This window comes from Apis laboriosa, unplaced genomic scaffold, assembly GCF_014066325.1.
Source record: "Apis laboriosa isolate Shangri-la unplaced genomic scaffold, ASM1406632v1 scaffold69_cov144, whole genome shotgun sequence".
Classification (NCBI taxonomy): Eukaryota; Metazoa; Arthropoda; class Insecta; order Hymenoptera; family Apidae; genus Apis; species Apis laboriosa.
In genome coordinates this window covers 683,881-700,904 of record NW_025224165.1, presented here as the reverse complement: position 1 = coordinate 700,904, position 17,024 = coordinate 683,881, and the positions used below count along the sequence as shown (strand labels likewise).

Genomic DNA, 17,024 nt, shown 5'->3' with positions numbered 1-17,024 from the left:
TTTTTATGATAAATAAGATTTGATGTATCTGTCATAACATAAGATTTTATGCATTATAAAATTTAAAAGTATGTCCTTGTATTTCCTTGAATCCGTTCTAATTAGCATTCCAATATTAATCCTAAGCATGCAAATTTTGAAAAATATAATCCCTCTACCAAAACTGCAATACTATTATTTGACTAATATCAAAACAAAATAAAGATATTATTATAAAATAAAGAAATTATTAAAGAAATTATTAAATTATAAATTATTAAATATTATTTAAATTAATTAATAATTAATCATATTATCTTCAAACTCAGAAATAGCTTATATTGCGAATGTTAATAGTATCATTTTCTTTTACTATTAATGGTTTTCGATGATCGCTCATTATATGGTCGATTTATCACTTCTGCATCTGTAGGCATTAAATTACCCGTGTTGTATGCACGAATAGTGAATGTCAGAAATTTTTTGCTATTAATGTGATTTCGATGTATCTCTTGATGTCGTTGAGATGTAGTCCTCGCGTTTCCATCGCACTGAGCATATATTCATAATATATTAAAATATTTCATACTTGTCGACATAATATATATTCATTATGATACAATTCGCACTATAATTATATAATAAATATGATTTATTATAAAGTTTTAATATTAAAATCATAAAATGTTTGAGAATTTTATTTCATTCAATTAATTCAAGAATTAACAAGCTTCTAATTTTCCTTAGATTTTTCTTTAGAACGTTTATGCTCTGTGAATTTCTCTTCACTTGCATCATGAAGCACATACTGATTAATGACAATACAGGTCAATCCTTTGGTTATGGGGTACTCTTAATTTAAGGAAAATTCTTAAAATTGCAGAAAAAGATTATATACAAGTTTCATTGTTTTTAAGAAAACTGATTGAGTGTTGTAATAAATTTTTTAAATTGTAGAATAATATTAATTATCATTGAAATTAGCATTGAAAATATCGTCTTAAAATCTCATGCTTAATCTCATGTTTAAACTTCATGCTGAATTATTTAAAAAAGATATAATTCTATAATCTTAAAAATATTTTTCTTAAAAATGGCACAGATTTCAGACTTTTGTTAAATATATATTAACAAAAAATTGGCATATTTCGAGGAGAAACTTATCGGATAAATATACTTACTGATGATGAATAGGAGGAAGGGGAGAGATAGAGAGAGAGGATCTATGGAATTTAGGACAAATTTATAACTTTCTAAATATTTTATTTTTAATTTAAAACCTTTTGATGGAAAAGCAATTTTATTTAAAAAATATCAAATCTTAAATTTTTATTCAACAAAAAATTTTTTAATTTAATTTTTTCTTAGAAAATAAAAACTTTTAATATTATAAATTTAATAAATTTATAATTTGCTTCGGCTTATTTAATATATATTTAAATTATATCAAATTACACTTTTATATCTTTGACGATTTATTGAATAATAATTCAATATAAAAAAATAAATAATAATTGAATATAAATTGAAGTGAAAATGTAATAAATTATATATGAAATGTAATATAATAAATTAAATATATTCAATTTTTATTTCATTTTTTAATTATAAATGCGGTATGATGCTTATTGATATTATTATGATGATTATTATAAAATAAATTTATTCAAAAAAAGATTAAATTCACAATTTTCACAAATTCACAACAGAAAAATTTACGATACAGTAAAATTGATTATTTTTCAAAAATTAAAAAAAAATATTTTTATATTTTATAAATATTTATATTTATAATTTTTAAAAATATGAGGGTATATTAACTCTCATGGATATAGGATTCGACATAATTCAATTAAAATTACAAGCAATTTTTAGAATTTACATAAATCGTAAAACTTTATCATAAAGCTTTGAATTTGTAAGAGTCGTGGTCTGTTGTAATTAATTTATGAGCTATATATAATAATTTAAATTTATTTAGAAAATGATAATTTATTTAAAAAATTAATCAATTATAATAAAAATAATAATTAATTAAGAAAATTATTTATAATAAAAATAGTAATTGATTTTAAAAATTAATTGATTGATAAATTTAAATTAAAATTAATTATGACAAATTTCTCTAATTACTTAAATAATTAATAAATGAGAATCAATTAATTAAATAAATATATTTAAAATATATTAATAGTAAAAAAAAATTATTTATAAAGAAAACTTAAACTTTTATTTATTAAAAAAATTTTTTTATAAAGAATTTTTTTTATAAAAAAATTCTATAAATTTGTAATATATTAATTGAATTATGTCAAATCCTGTATTATGTTTAAAGGACTCATAATATTATATATTTTTAAAAAACATTTTAGTAAGAATATAAATAAAATTTTTGGAGTGTAAAATATAAATTTTAAAAGGATATTCAAGCCATGCAAATTTCAATGACAATTAATATTATATTATCTTTCGAAGAAATTTATTACGAATTTTTAATCAATTCTCTTTAACAGAGTCTATGTACGACCTTTTTCTTCAGCTTAATGTTAAAAATTTTCTTTAAATTAGTATCCCATATTCAGGGGATTAATCTACATTGTTTTTGGCATTGTTATAATCCCATTGAGAATCTACAATCCGGTGATATGAGCATGGGAAGGAGTTCAAAATATATAAACGTAAAAATCTAAGAAAAATTAGCTTATTAATACTTATTAAACTTATTAACACTTGAATTATTTGGATGAAATGAAATTTTCAAACACTTTATGAATTCAATAAACTTTATATGCATACGAACATTTCAATGTTGTAATATTAACATTTTATAATAAATCATATTTATTATATAATTATAAATCGCAATGAGCAGCAGTGAGCGGAAAGTATAAAATATTTTAATATTTTGGATATTGAATATTAAATGTTGTGGATATATGTTGAGTGCGATAGAAATGGGAGAGTTGTGGCTCAATGATATCAAGATATATCGAAATCACATTAGTAACAAAGAATTTCTAGTATTGGCTACTCGTGCATACAATATAAATAATTTAATGCAGAAGTAAATCGTTCACGTGATATGCTATCGTTGAAAGTATTGAAGACGATATCATTATAGCATTTGCATTATTTTTGAAGTAAGTTTTAAGATAATATAATTAATTATTAATTAATTTGAAAAATAATAATAAATGTTTAATAACAAATATCTTCATTTTGTTTTAATATTAATAATGCATCACAGTTTCAAGTATAATATATTCGTACAAATATTTGCGGATACAAAATTTACATTCTTAGGATTGTATTCAATATGAGAATGTTATAATGCGAAAAGATATTATATAATTTACACAGAAACTTATATCACACGGATAGAGTGAATTTTATTTATTATAAAAAAAATCGGTCCTTTTCACTAATATTTTTAACACAAAAATAATTCAATGTTTTCTTTTGAAATTACTGAATTAGAAGTGATTATTTGATGATCGTATAATAAAATAAATGATAGATATATTGATTTAATGATACTATGTATATTATTTTTTATTGATGCTTTATTTCCAATTATAATGTTACATATAAATCAAGAATTAGTTTTGCGATAGGAAAAGAAGATAATACATTTCAAAGTTCGAATTGAACTTTTGGTGACTAATTTTATGTATTTATTTAATGAATTGTTTTTTAATATATTATAATATATATTTCGTCAATTTATAATATTATTGTTTATTTTTTTATTTCAAATATATTATTTATTGTTTATTTGTCAAAAAAATTTTATATTTGTTTTTTTATACCACAATTTTACGTTATTCATGTTGATGATGAATAATTTAAACAATGATGAATAAATTCGATTTATTTTTTTTTTACATGAATAAAAATTATTTAGTTTATTTGTTGTTCGCTATAATTTAATATAATTCAATATAATTTTTTTTCGATAAAAAATATTTCTTATATACAACATGCTTTCTTTGATGTATGTTACTTAAACTTATCCGTGCTCGATAGTTTGTTGATAACACTATTCATTTCTACTATGCTTTGTGATTAGCAAGTATTTTTTTGTTAACAAATTATATTTTTAACAAATTATTGTTAATTATTTTTAATTATACAATTAATTATTAAATTATTATTAAATTAACAAATATTATTAATTGTTATTAAACAATAATTATTAAATTAACAAAAAAATTTGTTAACAAAATTATTTTTTTGTTAATAATTATAGCAAAAATTTTTGCAATGAAAAATGTTGCTTGAAATTAAGTTACGAATTTCCAATTTTCCCAAGATTGTTCCCACATTTTTTATATAATATATATGTTTTTCATTTATATGATTTTTCATATGATTATATTTAATCATTCATAGATTATTTCTTAATTTTTTTTATTTTACTTTTTTTAAAGAATATATAATTTAATTTATAATCGAAAATAAGTGTTTTGAATATGAAGAATAATTCTAACTTATATTATATAAATATATTATATAAATATAAAATATATATATATAAATTATATATAATTATAATAAATTAACAATTAATTAAAATACGAATAATTCTGTTGTTTCTATAATTACCGCTTTAATTTTGTATATATAATTATTTTTATTACTGTTAATTTATTATTATTGCTTATTATAATTATTCAATAATTGTCAATTCTATTAATTATAATATTATTATAGTTTCTATTGTATTATAGGACAGATAGAAAAAAAATTTTTTTATTATTAATTTTTCTGCATTTTTTACTTATGTTGAGATTTTAAGTACTCAAAATGCATTTTTATTTTTTAAGATTAAGAACGTATGGTAAATATGTATGGTAAACCCTATAAATTCTAATTTTATTTTTTAATTTAATTTTAGTTTAAAATAAATTTTTTAATGCATTTCTTATTTGTTATATTTTTGTTGAGTAAACTAGAAGAAATAAATAGAAGAAATAGAAGAAAGAAAGATAATTAAATAAAAGATAAAAATTTTTGTATATTATTTTATAAAAAAATTCACCTACTTAAGAATTCTGGTTTTGATAAAAATTTATGTATATGGAAAACATAATAGATTATATATAAAGAAATTCTTTTCTTAAATTCGAGAAATCTCTATAAAAGTATGAAATTTACTTTCAAAGTTTCAGCATCCTTTCAAGTTTTGATATATTTCATAATTTTCGATCATAATAATGTATAAAATTTTTAATTTTTTGATTTTTTAAACATAACTTTATACTAGTACAAGATATAATTCTAAAATATTCATAATTTAATATTTTATTATTCTAAAATTTCCAGATGAAATTGTATTCAAATTTTAAAAAAATATTAAAATTAAAAATTTTTTTTTCTTTTTTTTTTGATTTCACATTCTTATCCCATTATTAAAGACAAAAATTTGAGATTTTGACAGCGATCATATTGCATAAACTTTATTTTCAATAATTCCAATATTTTCAATAATTTAAGTTTTAATAATAATTTACAAGCGAATTCTTACATTTTCCAAATCATCAATACCAGTAACTAAGATATAATAGCAATGGCCTTCACAAATCACTTATTCACCTAAATGCTTTATGATAGATTATCCCAAAATAATCGCAAAGTTCTTGATCCTCAAGCGTTCTGTGATACAATCTCGTAAGAATTCTTCTTTACAAATTGTCTTCCAAGGCGATCAATGATTCTTCTTTATCTTTTTTTTAATTTGCATTTTTCGCGAAGATAATGAAAGAAGAACCAAATCATCAATACCAGTAACTAGAACCAAAATCTACATAGATGCAAATAAATAAATAAATAATTAATAGAAAATTCAATCGAGATAGAATATATATCAAATCGATAGATAAAATTCAGATCAATAGTTAGATTTAAATACAGTGTAAATCAGAGCATAGTTAGAAATCAGATAGAAATCAATCAATTGTCAGCCAATCAGTTGCAAATAGAGTTAATCATTTTATTTATTACTCAAGACTCACAATATAAATTGTACAAACTATAGTTAGTTTTTTGAGCGATAGCATGCAGTTTAAACACAAGCTATTTTGTGCAATACTCAATTTCATTTAGTTTAATACTCATTGATAAACAAATTTCTTTATTATAGTCTATTATGTTTCACACATATACAAATTTTTATTAAAATCAGAATTTTTAGATTAAATGAATTCTTTTGTAAGCTAATAAAAATTTATAAAGCTATGAAAATATTAACATGATAATGATATATACATGAAAATATAGCTTTAACTACAAATGAAAATAATGTATTTAATATACTTAATAGTAAAAATGCAATAAAAATAAAATTGCAAGAAAATAAGATTTGGAAAAATCTAGAAATATTAAACTATATTATTAACTAACTATATATAATATATATTTTATTATATTATATTATATATATATATATAAATCAAATCAAAATATCAAATTAAATATTATTAAAAAATAAAAACATGATAAATAATATGCCATATGTAGATAAAAATTTAAAATAACATTAATAAAAGTTGAACAAATTCAAAAAATCAAAATATAAAATTAAATAAAAAAATCAGAAAAAACAAATTAAAAAAAAAATTAATATAAATGATAATATATATCTACAATTATATTATTATTATATTATTAAAGAAATTTTTAAAATAAATTTTAATAATTATTTATTTAATTTAATTTAATTACAATATTTAATATTACAACATTTATTTAATTTGTAACTAAATAAATATGGAATTCATAAATATATATAGAATTCATAAATATATAAATAAACTAACATTATTGGAAATTTTGACTATTTAAATAAATGAAATTCAATATAAAAAAGATGATTATTCTAATATTTTATTTCAATAATTTGTTTTCCTATCAATATCCTATTAATATAAAAAATTCTATTATAATAATACAAACAACTTAATATTTAATAATATAAACAATACAACTTTATTAATGATAATAATGCAATTTCTCTAATAATATTTCTTTCTACTGCTAAATTGCTTTCAAAGATTGTATTTAAACGATTTTATAATAAAATGATTATAATAAATTGATAAAGAGACAAAGAAATGAAAAAGGTGAAATACAATATAACAAAATAATGTAATAAATAATAATTTATATAACAATAAGCTAACGTTGTAAATTTTGTTTTTATAAGAATATATGAAATTTTCTATTTTTTCATACTTCATTTTATTGATCGAAATATATTATTTCAAATGTATTTTATTACTAATTCATAAAATAAATAATAAAACAATTATGTAGAATATAATTTTATAATTTTACGTTCCATTCACTCATGGCGTTAAAATGACCGTTGAAAAACGTTTTACATTGATGTAATTTTATAATAAACTTTTTCTATTGTTTGATAATGAGATTTATCGAAGACAAGAAGTATATTTATATATTATGGATACCAACCTACGACACTCAAATTAAAAGCCTGACTGATTTTCGATTCAGTTGAGACTTGACATTCATATGTTCCGCTATCTCGAACCTGTGGTGAACTAATTCTTAAAGTCCATTCGTCAGATCCATCTCGGTGTAATGATTGGAAACGTTGATCGTTTGTATATGTTAAGATTCCCACAGTGAGAATATGTAAATCTCGTTTCCTGATCCATGAAACCTGTAACGAAACATAAAATTTTTTAGATAAATAGATTTATGAATTAATAGAAAATTGATAACATACAAAGAATAAATTTCATTTTATTCAAAACGACAGTTTGTATCACAAAGTTGTATTTTATATTTATATTTTATATATATTTTTAATTTATATTTTTATATTTTTAATTTGTATTTTTTCATTATATTTTATTGGTCGAAAGTTTATAAATTAAGTTTATAAAATATAAAGTTTAATTATAACATTATATCAATTTATAATATTATTATAATATTATTTATGAAATTTGCAATTGTAACATAATGTAAAATGTAAGGAGATATGATAAAATATTTTGATTACTCTACTACGTGGAAATATATAAATTTTTCGAAAATTTTAATTTATTAATAGTTTTTTCAAATTAAATATTAATATTTTAATACTTAATTTATTTTTAAATACATTTTATTCTTTTTAATCTCTTCATTCAAAAAAAATATTATCAATGAAGAAAATGAAGTCAGCAATTCATTTAAAATTTCTATTTTTATTTTTATTATCATTTACAGATATGAAAAAAAATGTCAAAACAATAATTAGAACAGAAAAAGGTAAAAAATGATAAATAAATTGTTTGTGAGTAAGATATATAAATACAACAATAAATCCATATAATCTTTTACTATTGCGCTCGAATAATTTTACAAAAACGAACTGAGTATTTATTGGATAAAGCGGACGGAACGGAAACAGAATTTATGATTGTACGCTTTGGTAAATCCAGCGCAGAATTATCGAGAAAATCTTTCCCTGATACGTTTTGTTCACCGAATTTTATATTACATTCAATCGCGTGTAATCGCCACAAACGAAAAAAACGAATAGAAGAGAAAAAAAGGCAAAAATATAACTAGTGAAATTGGAAATAATAAGAGAAAAAGAAAGATGAAAATAGAAAAAAGAGAAGGAATCAATTTTCGAATAAAGCTCTCGATGCGAAAACATTTAACTGATCTGTAATAATCTTCGTTTACAGTTGCTTCTATTGAATTTAATTATCCATGATTGCAAATTTTAAGCTTGTAATTTTTCGCAACAGAAAATTTCAGTTCACTTTAAAAACAATATTATTGAAATATTATTTTTTTATTTTTGAAGAATTTAAAATATGTAAAATATGCTGAAGAAAATTTTCAGCAATTTTTTCACATATAATCGGCAATCAGCATTAGTTTATGGACACAATATTTTTTTATATTATATTTTTTTATTTTTTATATTTTTTATATATATTTTTTATACTATAATTATTAATATATATATTCTAATTTTAATATAAAATTTCGTTTTATATCTAATCTATATCAATTCATTAAAGCTTATCACATCCTAAATCATTTCAATAAATAGGTTAAGATACATAAAAAAACAGTTGCGAAATTTTCGTCGTACGTCATATTTCTATTTTTCCATCTCTTACCGAATTTCTGGTTTATTTTTTTTTATATGATAAATTATAACATTACGAAATCAAAAATAAAATAGATTTTACTATTACTTTATTTATTTCAATTAAAAATTTAAGATATTTATTTTTTTTAATTTCAAAATTAAACTTAAATTGTTTAATCAATATTTCTGTTTCTATAATTGATTTTCTATATATTTCTATCCAATTTTTATATTTGTTTTAATTTTTGCAATCAATTTTTTAAAAATATTTCATAAATATATATATAATAAAACATACTAAGCAACTTTCTGATTTTTCATTGTTTAAAATTTATAGTGATTGGTTCATAAACTTTCTTTTTATTTTTATTTTTATTTGAGATTTTATGAATATTTAATTTGCAAAACAATTTTTTAGTAATAGAGAAAACATTAAAACATATTTTGAATATATTGAAAAATAGAAACAAAATAAAAAAAAATATTAAAAAATTCCTTTGTTAAGGAAATAGTAAAAATATTTCTTTTAATATTTTAAATATAGGAATACATATATTATATATATGTATTATATTATATATATTGCTTAGTTATAAATAGGAATGTATAAGTTTTATAAGTAGGGATGTACATTATTTATCGCTCATTTCATATTTTGTTTAATTGTTATAATTTTTTAACAATAATTTTTAAAATAATATATGTATATAAAACAATTGTTTTATTAATGAAACATCATTTCAATGAAACATCGTTTCAAAAAATCTTATAAATTTATAATAATAATAATAATAATATATATAATATTTTATATATAATAAGAATAATAATATTAAAATACAAAATTTAATATTCAAATTAATATCAAATTAATTCTGTTATCTTCTGTTCTCAAATTTTAGTTCTGTTATCTTGTTATAAAAAATTTCCAATTGAAGTTATGAATATAAAACATGAAAAAATTGTAAACATTCTCGTATTTAAAAAGACTTTCATATACAAAATTTTTATTAAAATCAATATTTTCAAAATATATGAATTTTTTGTAAATTTTTTTTATATGAATACCTTTGTAAATAACTTTTTTATTTCCTCAAAATTATTTACCTGAAACATTTAACTGTTGCATAAAAAATCTGATGGGATATTTTATCTTTATGATAAAAACGAATTCTAAAAATTGTTGCTCATTTAATAGTTTAATATCAAATCAGCATCAATTCATAATAATTATTAAATTATACATTTATGTATTTAAGTAGAAATATTTTTATTTAATATTAATAGCATAGCATGGACATATTATTGTACTGCTTCGCTAGCAACCTGAATATTTTAATCACATGATTATTATTATCCTACGAATATTTTATCTTATTACGAAATATATATCTTTTTTTCATGTGATTGAAATAACAATATCGTGTTGATATCATGTTAAATAATGGATAATAATAATTAATAATAGATTGCAGATTTTATATAAATATATTTTTTTATATATTTTATATAAACAATATAGTATAATAAAAATAAATGCAAAATAAATGTTAAATATTTTTATTTAATATTTTTTTGTAATATTAATTTAATTTGCATAATATTTAAATATAATTTAAATATTAAATTAATATTAAATAATAAAAATTAATATTAAACAAATTTAGTCTTATTCTAAATATAACTTTTAATATATAATATAGTATATAAGATTAAGAACTGAAAAAATTTTGAATAGTTCATTCACGAAAAAAGTAGAAGAGATTGCAATGTACTGAAATATTACTATATTAAGATTCTAAGATAGTATGAAGAGTTCTTCTATAATGTACAATTTTTTCAGCTCAATCCATTTCAAATAAACAATAGTAATTAGAAGTATAGTATTCTAATAGTAATTAAAAAAAACTGAAAAAATTTTACTTTTATAATATTTATAAATTTTATTATAAATAAATATAAAATTTATAATAAATAAATATATTTATTAAAATGATATTTTGCAAATATTATATCCTATTGATATAATAATTTGATATAATTTGATATAAATTTTAAATAATATGATATATATAACATAATGTTTTATCTTGTTTTAACTACAAAAAATTCACAATTTAATTATTAATATGTAATATGTCGATGCCGCTCTATTGTAGTGTTAGTAAATAAATAATGATTTATGTATTTTATTATATATATATAAAATTTAGATATATTATTGTCATTTATATAATTTTAAAACATTAAAAATCATAAGATATAATTGATATAATTTTAGATTATATGCATAAAAAAATGTATGTTCAAAATATAATGTTGTCCTTAATAATACATATTTTAAATTCATTGAAATCGATAGTGAGATAGTTTTCTGACAAGTTTATCCAATTTAACTTTTGTCAAATATAATTAGAATATACTAGAATCCTCGAAAATAAGTGACTTATCAAAGAAACGTTACTTTGTGTTGAAATAGTGTTGAAAACAAAATTGATATCTCCTTTCCTTACAGGAAATTACTTGTAGTGAGACGGAATTTGCCTATTACATGTCGATTGAGAAAAATGCAGAAATATTGCACATTTTTCTATAATTTGCATGTTTTGTTCTAATAAATAAGATGCAATATATTTTCTTTATTTTTAAGTAACATTATTTTTTTTCTTATTTTTACATTAAAATTTATTTCGAATAAAATTAAATGAATTTCTTCTGTTTATTATTTTTAAGATATAATTCCAAGAAATATTTTAAATTTTCTTTTATATAAATTATATAACATAGATTTTATATAAGATATAAGATAATCTATAAGCTGTCTAAAATTAAATATTTTATATTTAATATTTCAATTATGATAATAAAAAAAAATATTTGTATGCAATATAAATAGTATCACAAGATGAATTTTCTGCAAAAAGTATTTTTCTTCCATTTTAAAAATAAACTTTATTTCTATTGGAAACATTATTCGGAAAAATTTTTATAATTTATTGCAATTTATAATCAATAAATAAATAATAAATAAACTATAAAACTATTTAAAATGATCAAATTATTTCTTATACATAAAAAATAAAAAATGATAATACAAGATATTCTATATATTTATTTAATTTAAATGTTTTATTAACTTCAAAAAACTGTATTTTTGCAATAAAATAATTTTAATTTAAAATAAAATAACAAATATAAGTGAACAAAATTAACATATATAGAAATGAAAATTAAGCTTAAAAATTAACTAAGTTTTCTATTAAGATAGGATAATGGAAAAAGTTAAATTTTAATTAATTTTAATATGAATTATATCATAGAATAATGAAAGTGAATAAAAGAGAAATTAAAAATATAATATTTTAATTCATAGATAAGAATCATTTAATTTTTAGTTGTTAAAAATTGTATATATTTTAAACTTACTAACTGATATGAATCAGAATTGTTATACTTTGTTACTATATAACTTGATAATTTGAGATGAAATACCTCTATATAGATATGCTTTGTTTATTATAGAACTTTACAATCTCAGATCAAATAGCTTTAGATATATCAATATGGAATAACAACATAAATATATACTAAAATATTTATGGAACTTTTAAAAAGTTAATTCTAGAAATCAAAAGAAATACAAAAAAATTGATATATCTATAAATTCTATATAAATCGATTGCTTTTATTAAGAGATTATTATAAATAATCTAAATTCGCATTAGAAATGAAAGAAAAATATAATGAGAAGTCTCTATTTCCGTCTTTATTGCCTCTATGGCATCTCGCTTCATTTAATGAAGAATTAAATTGCTTATAATTTAATAAATAAGTTTCAATTTTTGTATATCAATTTTTGGATTTGTTTTAATTTATATAGAAGCAATTTTTCAAAAATATTCCACAAATATATAATAATATAATAATATTAATTATCTATATATTAATATATTTGTTTTAATTTCCAAAATATATGTATATGTAACATATATGTATGTATAACATACATATGATATTATGAACACTAAGTTTATTTTCAATAAAAAAATTATATATAATATTGAAATATAATATTTATATTCTATTACAAATATCGAAAAAAATAATAGGTTATACTTACTCAAAAATATTAAAATATATATGTTTATAAATCTTGAGAATAATATATTTTTAGAAAAAAAATTTTAAATACAAAATTTTAAATACAAAAATTTCCTAAAGTTTCAAGTACAAATATAAATATATCCTAATTATTTTTTGCTTTTTTGACGTTTTTATGGTTATTTAAAGTTTTTTTTTTAAATAGAGATCTACATTTTTCTTCATAAATTTTTATTTTATGAAAAAGGAAAAAGAAAATATTTAACATTTTATTATTAGATGTCATTTTAAAATGATATTTAATAAAATAAATATTTTTTTAAATTTTACTATTATTAAAAATAATATTCATATTATATTATAAATCTATGAATTCAAAATCAATGCCAATATATTATGGTTTGTACATTTTGTATTGCTTTATTTTATATAATTTTTTATATAATTTTGTATCACATAGATTTTATATACATATTAGAAGAAATTAGCTAAATACCAAATTATTATTAATTTAAAAGTTTTATTGAAAAAACAATTGAATTTTTCAAAACAAAAGAGATAACAATTAAATATAATTACTATAAAATATTCAGACACTAATGTATATTAATGACATATATCTTTGTTAATTACAGAAAAAATAAATTCAAACTTGTTTCTTTTGATAGAGTATTTATTATACTTTACAAATATGAACGATTTTATCATTTAACTTGATATAATAAAATACTTTTATTAATTAATTAAATCACTATTTTTCGTTTCAAGAAGATTTTAAATATTTAAAAATTTTTTAATAAAATAAATAATAAAATAGCAATTTTTTATTAAAAATTAAAAACATTAAAAGAATTCAAAAAGCTTGCTGATTTCATTAAGCATGCTAAATAATAATATAAAAAAAATCTTATAAAAAAATTCTAAATTATTTAAATAATATAAGATTATTATATCGTATTATCGTATTATCGTTTATTAATAATTATTAATAAGTTTTATCCAATTATGATGATTATAAATAAATGTGACTTAAATAATAAAAAAAAAATATGTTGTATTTTCTGAAAAAAAATATTAATTTGCATTAAATGAAATGAAATTTAAAAAAAATTCAAGTAATTATTTAAAATAAGAGAAATGAAAAAATTAAAATATCTTTATTCTAATAAATTTTGTTTTCCTTATAATATTTGTAATTTCAAGAATGAAAGTGCAACTAAAAATTTTTAAAAATTTATTGAAATTTTTTGAATATATATGCGAATTTTTATTAAAATTAGAATTTTTGAATTATATAAATATTCTTATGACATAAGAAGTTACGGAATATGGAAACTTTTTAAAGCTACTATACTTACATATATGTATATGTTTACATTGCTGATTCGATTATTACTTGCATTGTATTATTCATTGTGTTTTAATTTATGTGTGAATCTGAATCTTTATCTATTTTTATGGTCAGATTTTTTAATAACTCATGTTTCATCTTTTATTTAGCATTTAGAGCGTTTTTTTGAAAAATAAAATAGTCAAAAAGTGAACATCAATTTTGGTCAATTAAAATGAAAAAATCCAAAAAATTCAAATTTTATTCACAAAAATTATTAAATGATCAAATTTTTGATAACATTGAAATTTATAATATGGTATTTGTAATTTAGTCAAAAAAAAAAGAATTATAATTGAAAAATTAAATGATAGTTAAAATGTATGTCATCTGAATGTTATGATCTAAATAAAATTATTATTATATTTATTTTTTCTTTCAGATCTGCAGAAATAAATATGAAACAATCCTTAAATTGAAATTACGAACAATAGACATAAAGTATGATATTAATATCACTATTAGTGTAATTTTAATCATTGTGATTTCTATTATTCAAACATTATTTTTCGTTTATTTTCATTGAATGCCCATATTCTCTACGAATAAATAATATGTTACAACAGTGTAATTATTTCTGCAAAATGTCTAAGCTCTAATGAATTGGAATCGTATTTTTGCAAAAATCATCTATTATTATTTTTTTCTATTATTATTTATCGTTCACTCATGAATGCTTTTTAGCCAGTTCATCCATTATATATATTTTATCTATGCGTTTATATTAACAAAAAGAAAAAATAACAACATATTCACTGTCATAGATGTATATGTTTAATAATAAAATAAATAATAATAATAAAAAAGTAAATTATTTTTTTGATTTCCTTCATTTGATTTTAATGATGAAATGAATTTATTTAAGAAGAAATTATAATAAAATAGTCAAAATTAAGAAAAGTTATTAAACTGCATAATTATCAAAATAAATATTAAATAAATTAAGTTTTATTTTACTTATAGTATATTGTTTTTTTAACGTTTTTACTTAAACAAAGTTTAAAAAAGAGGAGTTTTAAATTTTTTAAATTTTTATATATTCTTCAAAATCAATTAAATCAATATTGAAATTAAATATTTATTTAATTATTTATTTTTTATTATTTATTTATTTATTTATTATACATTTATGTACAAGAAATGAAATATTTTATTTTAACATGAAACGAATATAATTTCAAATCTGATGTTCTTACATAATGCTCAAACTATTAGATTTTGATCTCTCATCAAAATTAATATTCGCGTCATTAACAATTGAAATACGAATCTTAATTAGTTGGTTGAATACAATCCGTCAAACACGTATTCATTTACGTTTATAATTCTGAAAAGCATTGGTATGGCACAGCTAAAATCAAAGAAAATGTATTTTTTGCGATTGTTCAAAAACATAAAAATTAAGAACAATGTAATATATTATATAATAATATAATATAATATAAGTTAAATATAATATAAGTTAAAAATTTAATCGAAAAAAATATATTATTATATTATATTATATTATATTTATAAAAAAAATCATTATATGATTTTTCTTCGAAAATTAGATTTACATCATGTAAAAAAGAAATATAATATTGCTCAAAAACTTCCATGTTTAAAAGAAAGAATTTAGCTCTTTGAATATAGCATTGTATTTTTTTTATAGTGATTAATTTTTAATTTACGATTTTGATTTTAATATATATATATATATTATAATTGCAAAATATAAAAATGTTAAATATTTTTTTTATTACATTTTTACAATAATGTATATTCTAATAGTATTTTATTTCAATACAATAAAATTAAAATTACTATTTATTCTAATATATTTATACTGAACAAAGAAATAAATAAATTCAAAAAATATTGTATATTTTTCATTAATAAATGATATAGTTTGAAATACATATTATAATATTAGCAAAATTACAGTATTATTGACGACACAGTATTATATTGATCTAATGTAAAGTTTAATTTTAGTAATATTATAATATTTTATTTATTTATATTACTTAGTGATATTAAGATAAATAATATATTTATTGTTCTATTTTTTCAATTATACAGATTATTGTATCATATATAATCTAATAATCATAAATAATAAAGATATTTACATCTTATGAAATTTGTGATAAAATTAAATTTTAAAATAATTTTTAAAAATATATAGAAAATAAATACTTTCAATAGCATTTATAGAATACAAATATACTCCATTATATTAATTGTTGGAATATAAATATAGTCAGTGTTGAAAGATAATTAAAAGTTTATATAATAAGAAAAAGAAAATCTATATTCTATTGATGATAATATATTGTTTTATGTTTATTTTATGATAAATTACAAAATATACATATATGAAATATGAAAAGAAAATTAATTACTTGATAATATCGATTTGATTGAGTTGAAAGCATTTCTAGATCATTT

At 17.8% G+C, this 17,024-nt stretch overlaps 1 protein-coding gene across 1 annotated transcript in view; it reads right to left on the bottom strand.

The window, feature by feature from the left end:
* The window catches only part of LOC122719029 (basement membrane-specific heparan sulfate proteoglycan core protein-like), a 310,786-nt gene that overhangs the window by 83,765 nt on the left and 209,997 nt on the right, over positions 1 to 17,024 (bottom strand). Inside the window, exon 3 of the mRNA XM_043944539.1 lies at positions 7,453 to 7,663. Coding sequence (XP_043800474.1) covers positions 7,453 to 7,663 — 211 coding nt within the window. The remainder of the gene's footprint in view (positions 1 to 7,452; positions 7,664 to 17,024) is intronic.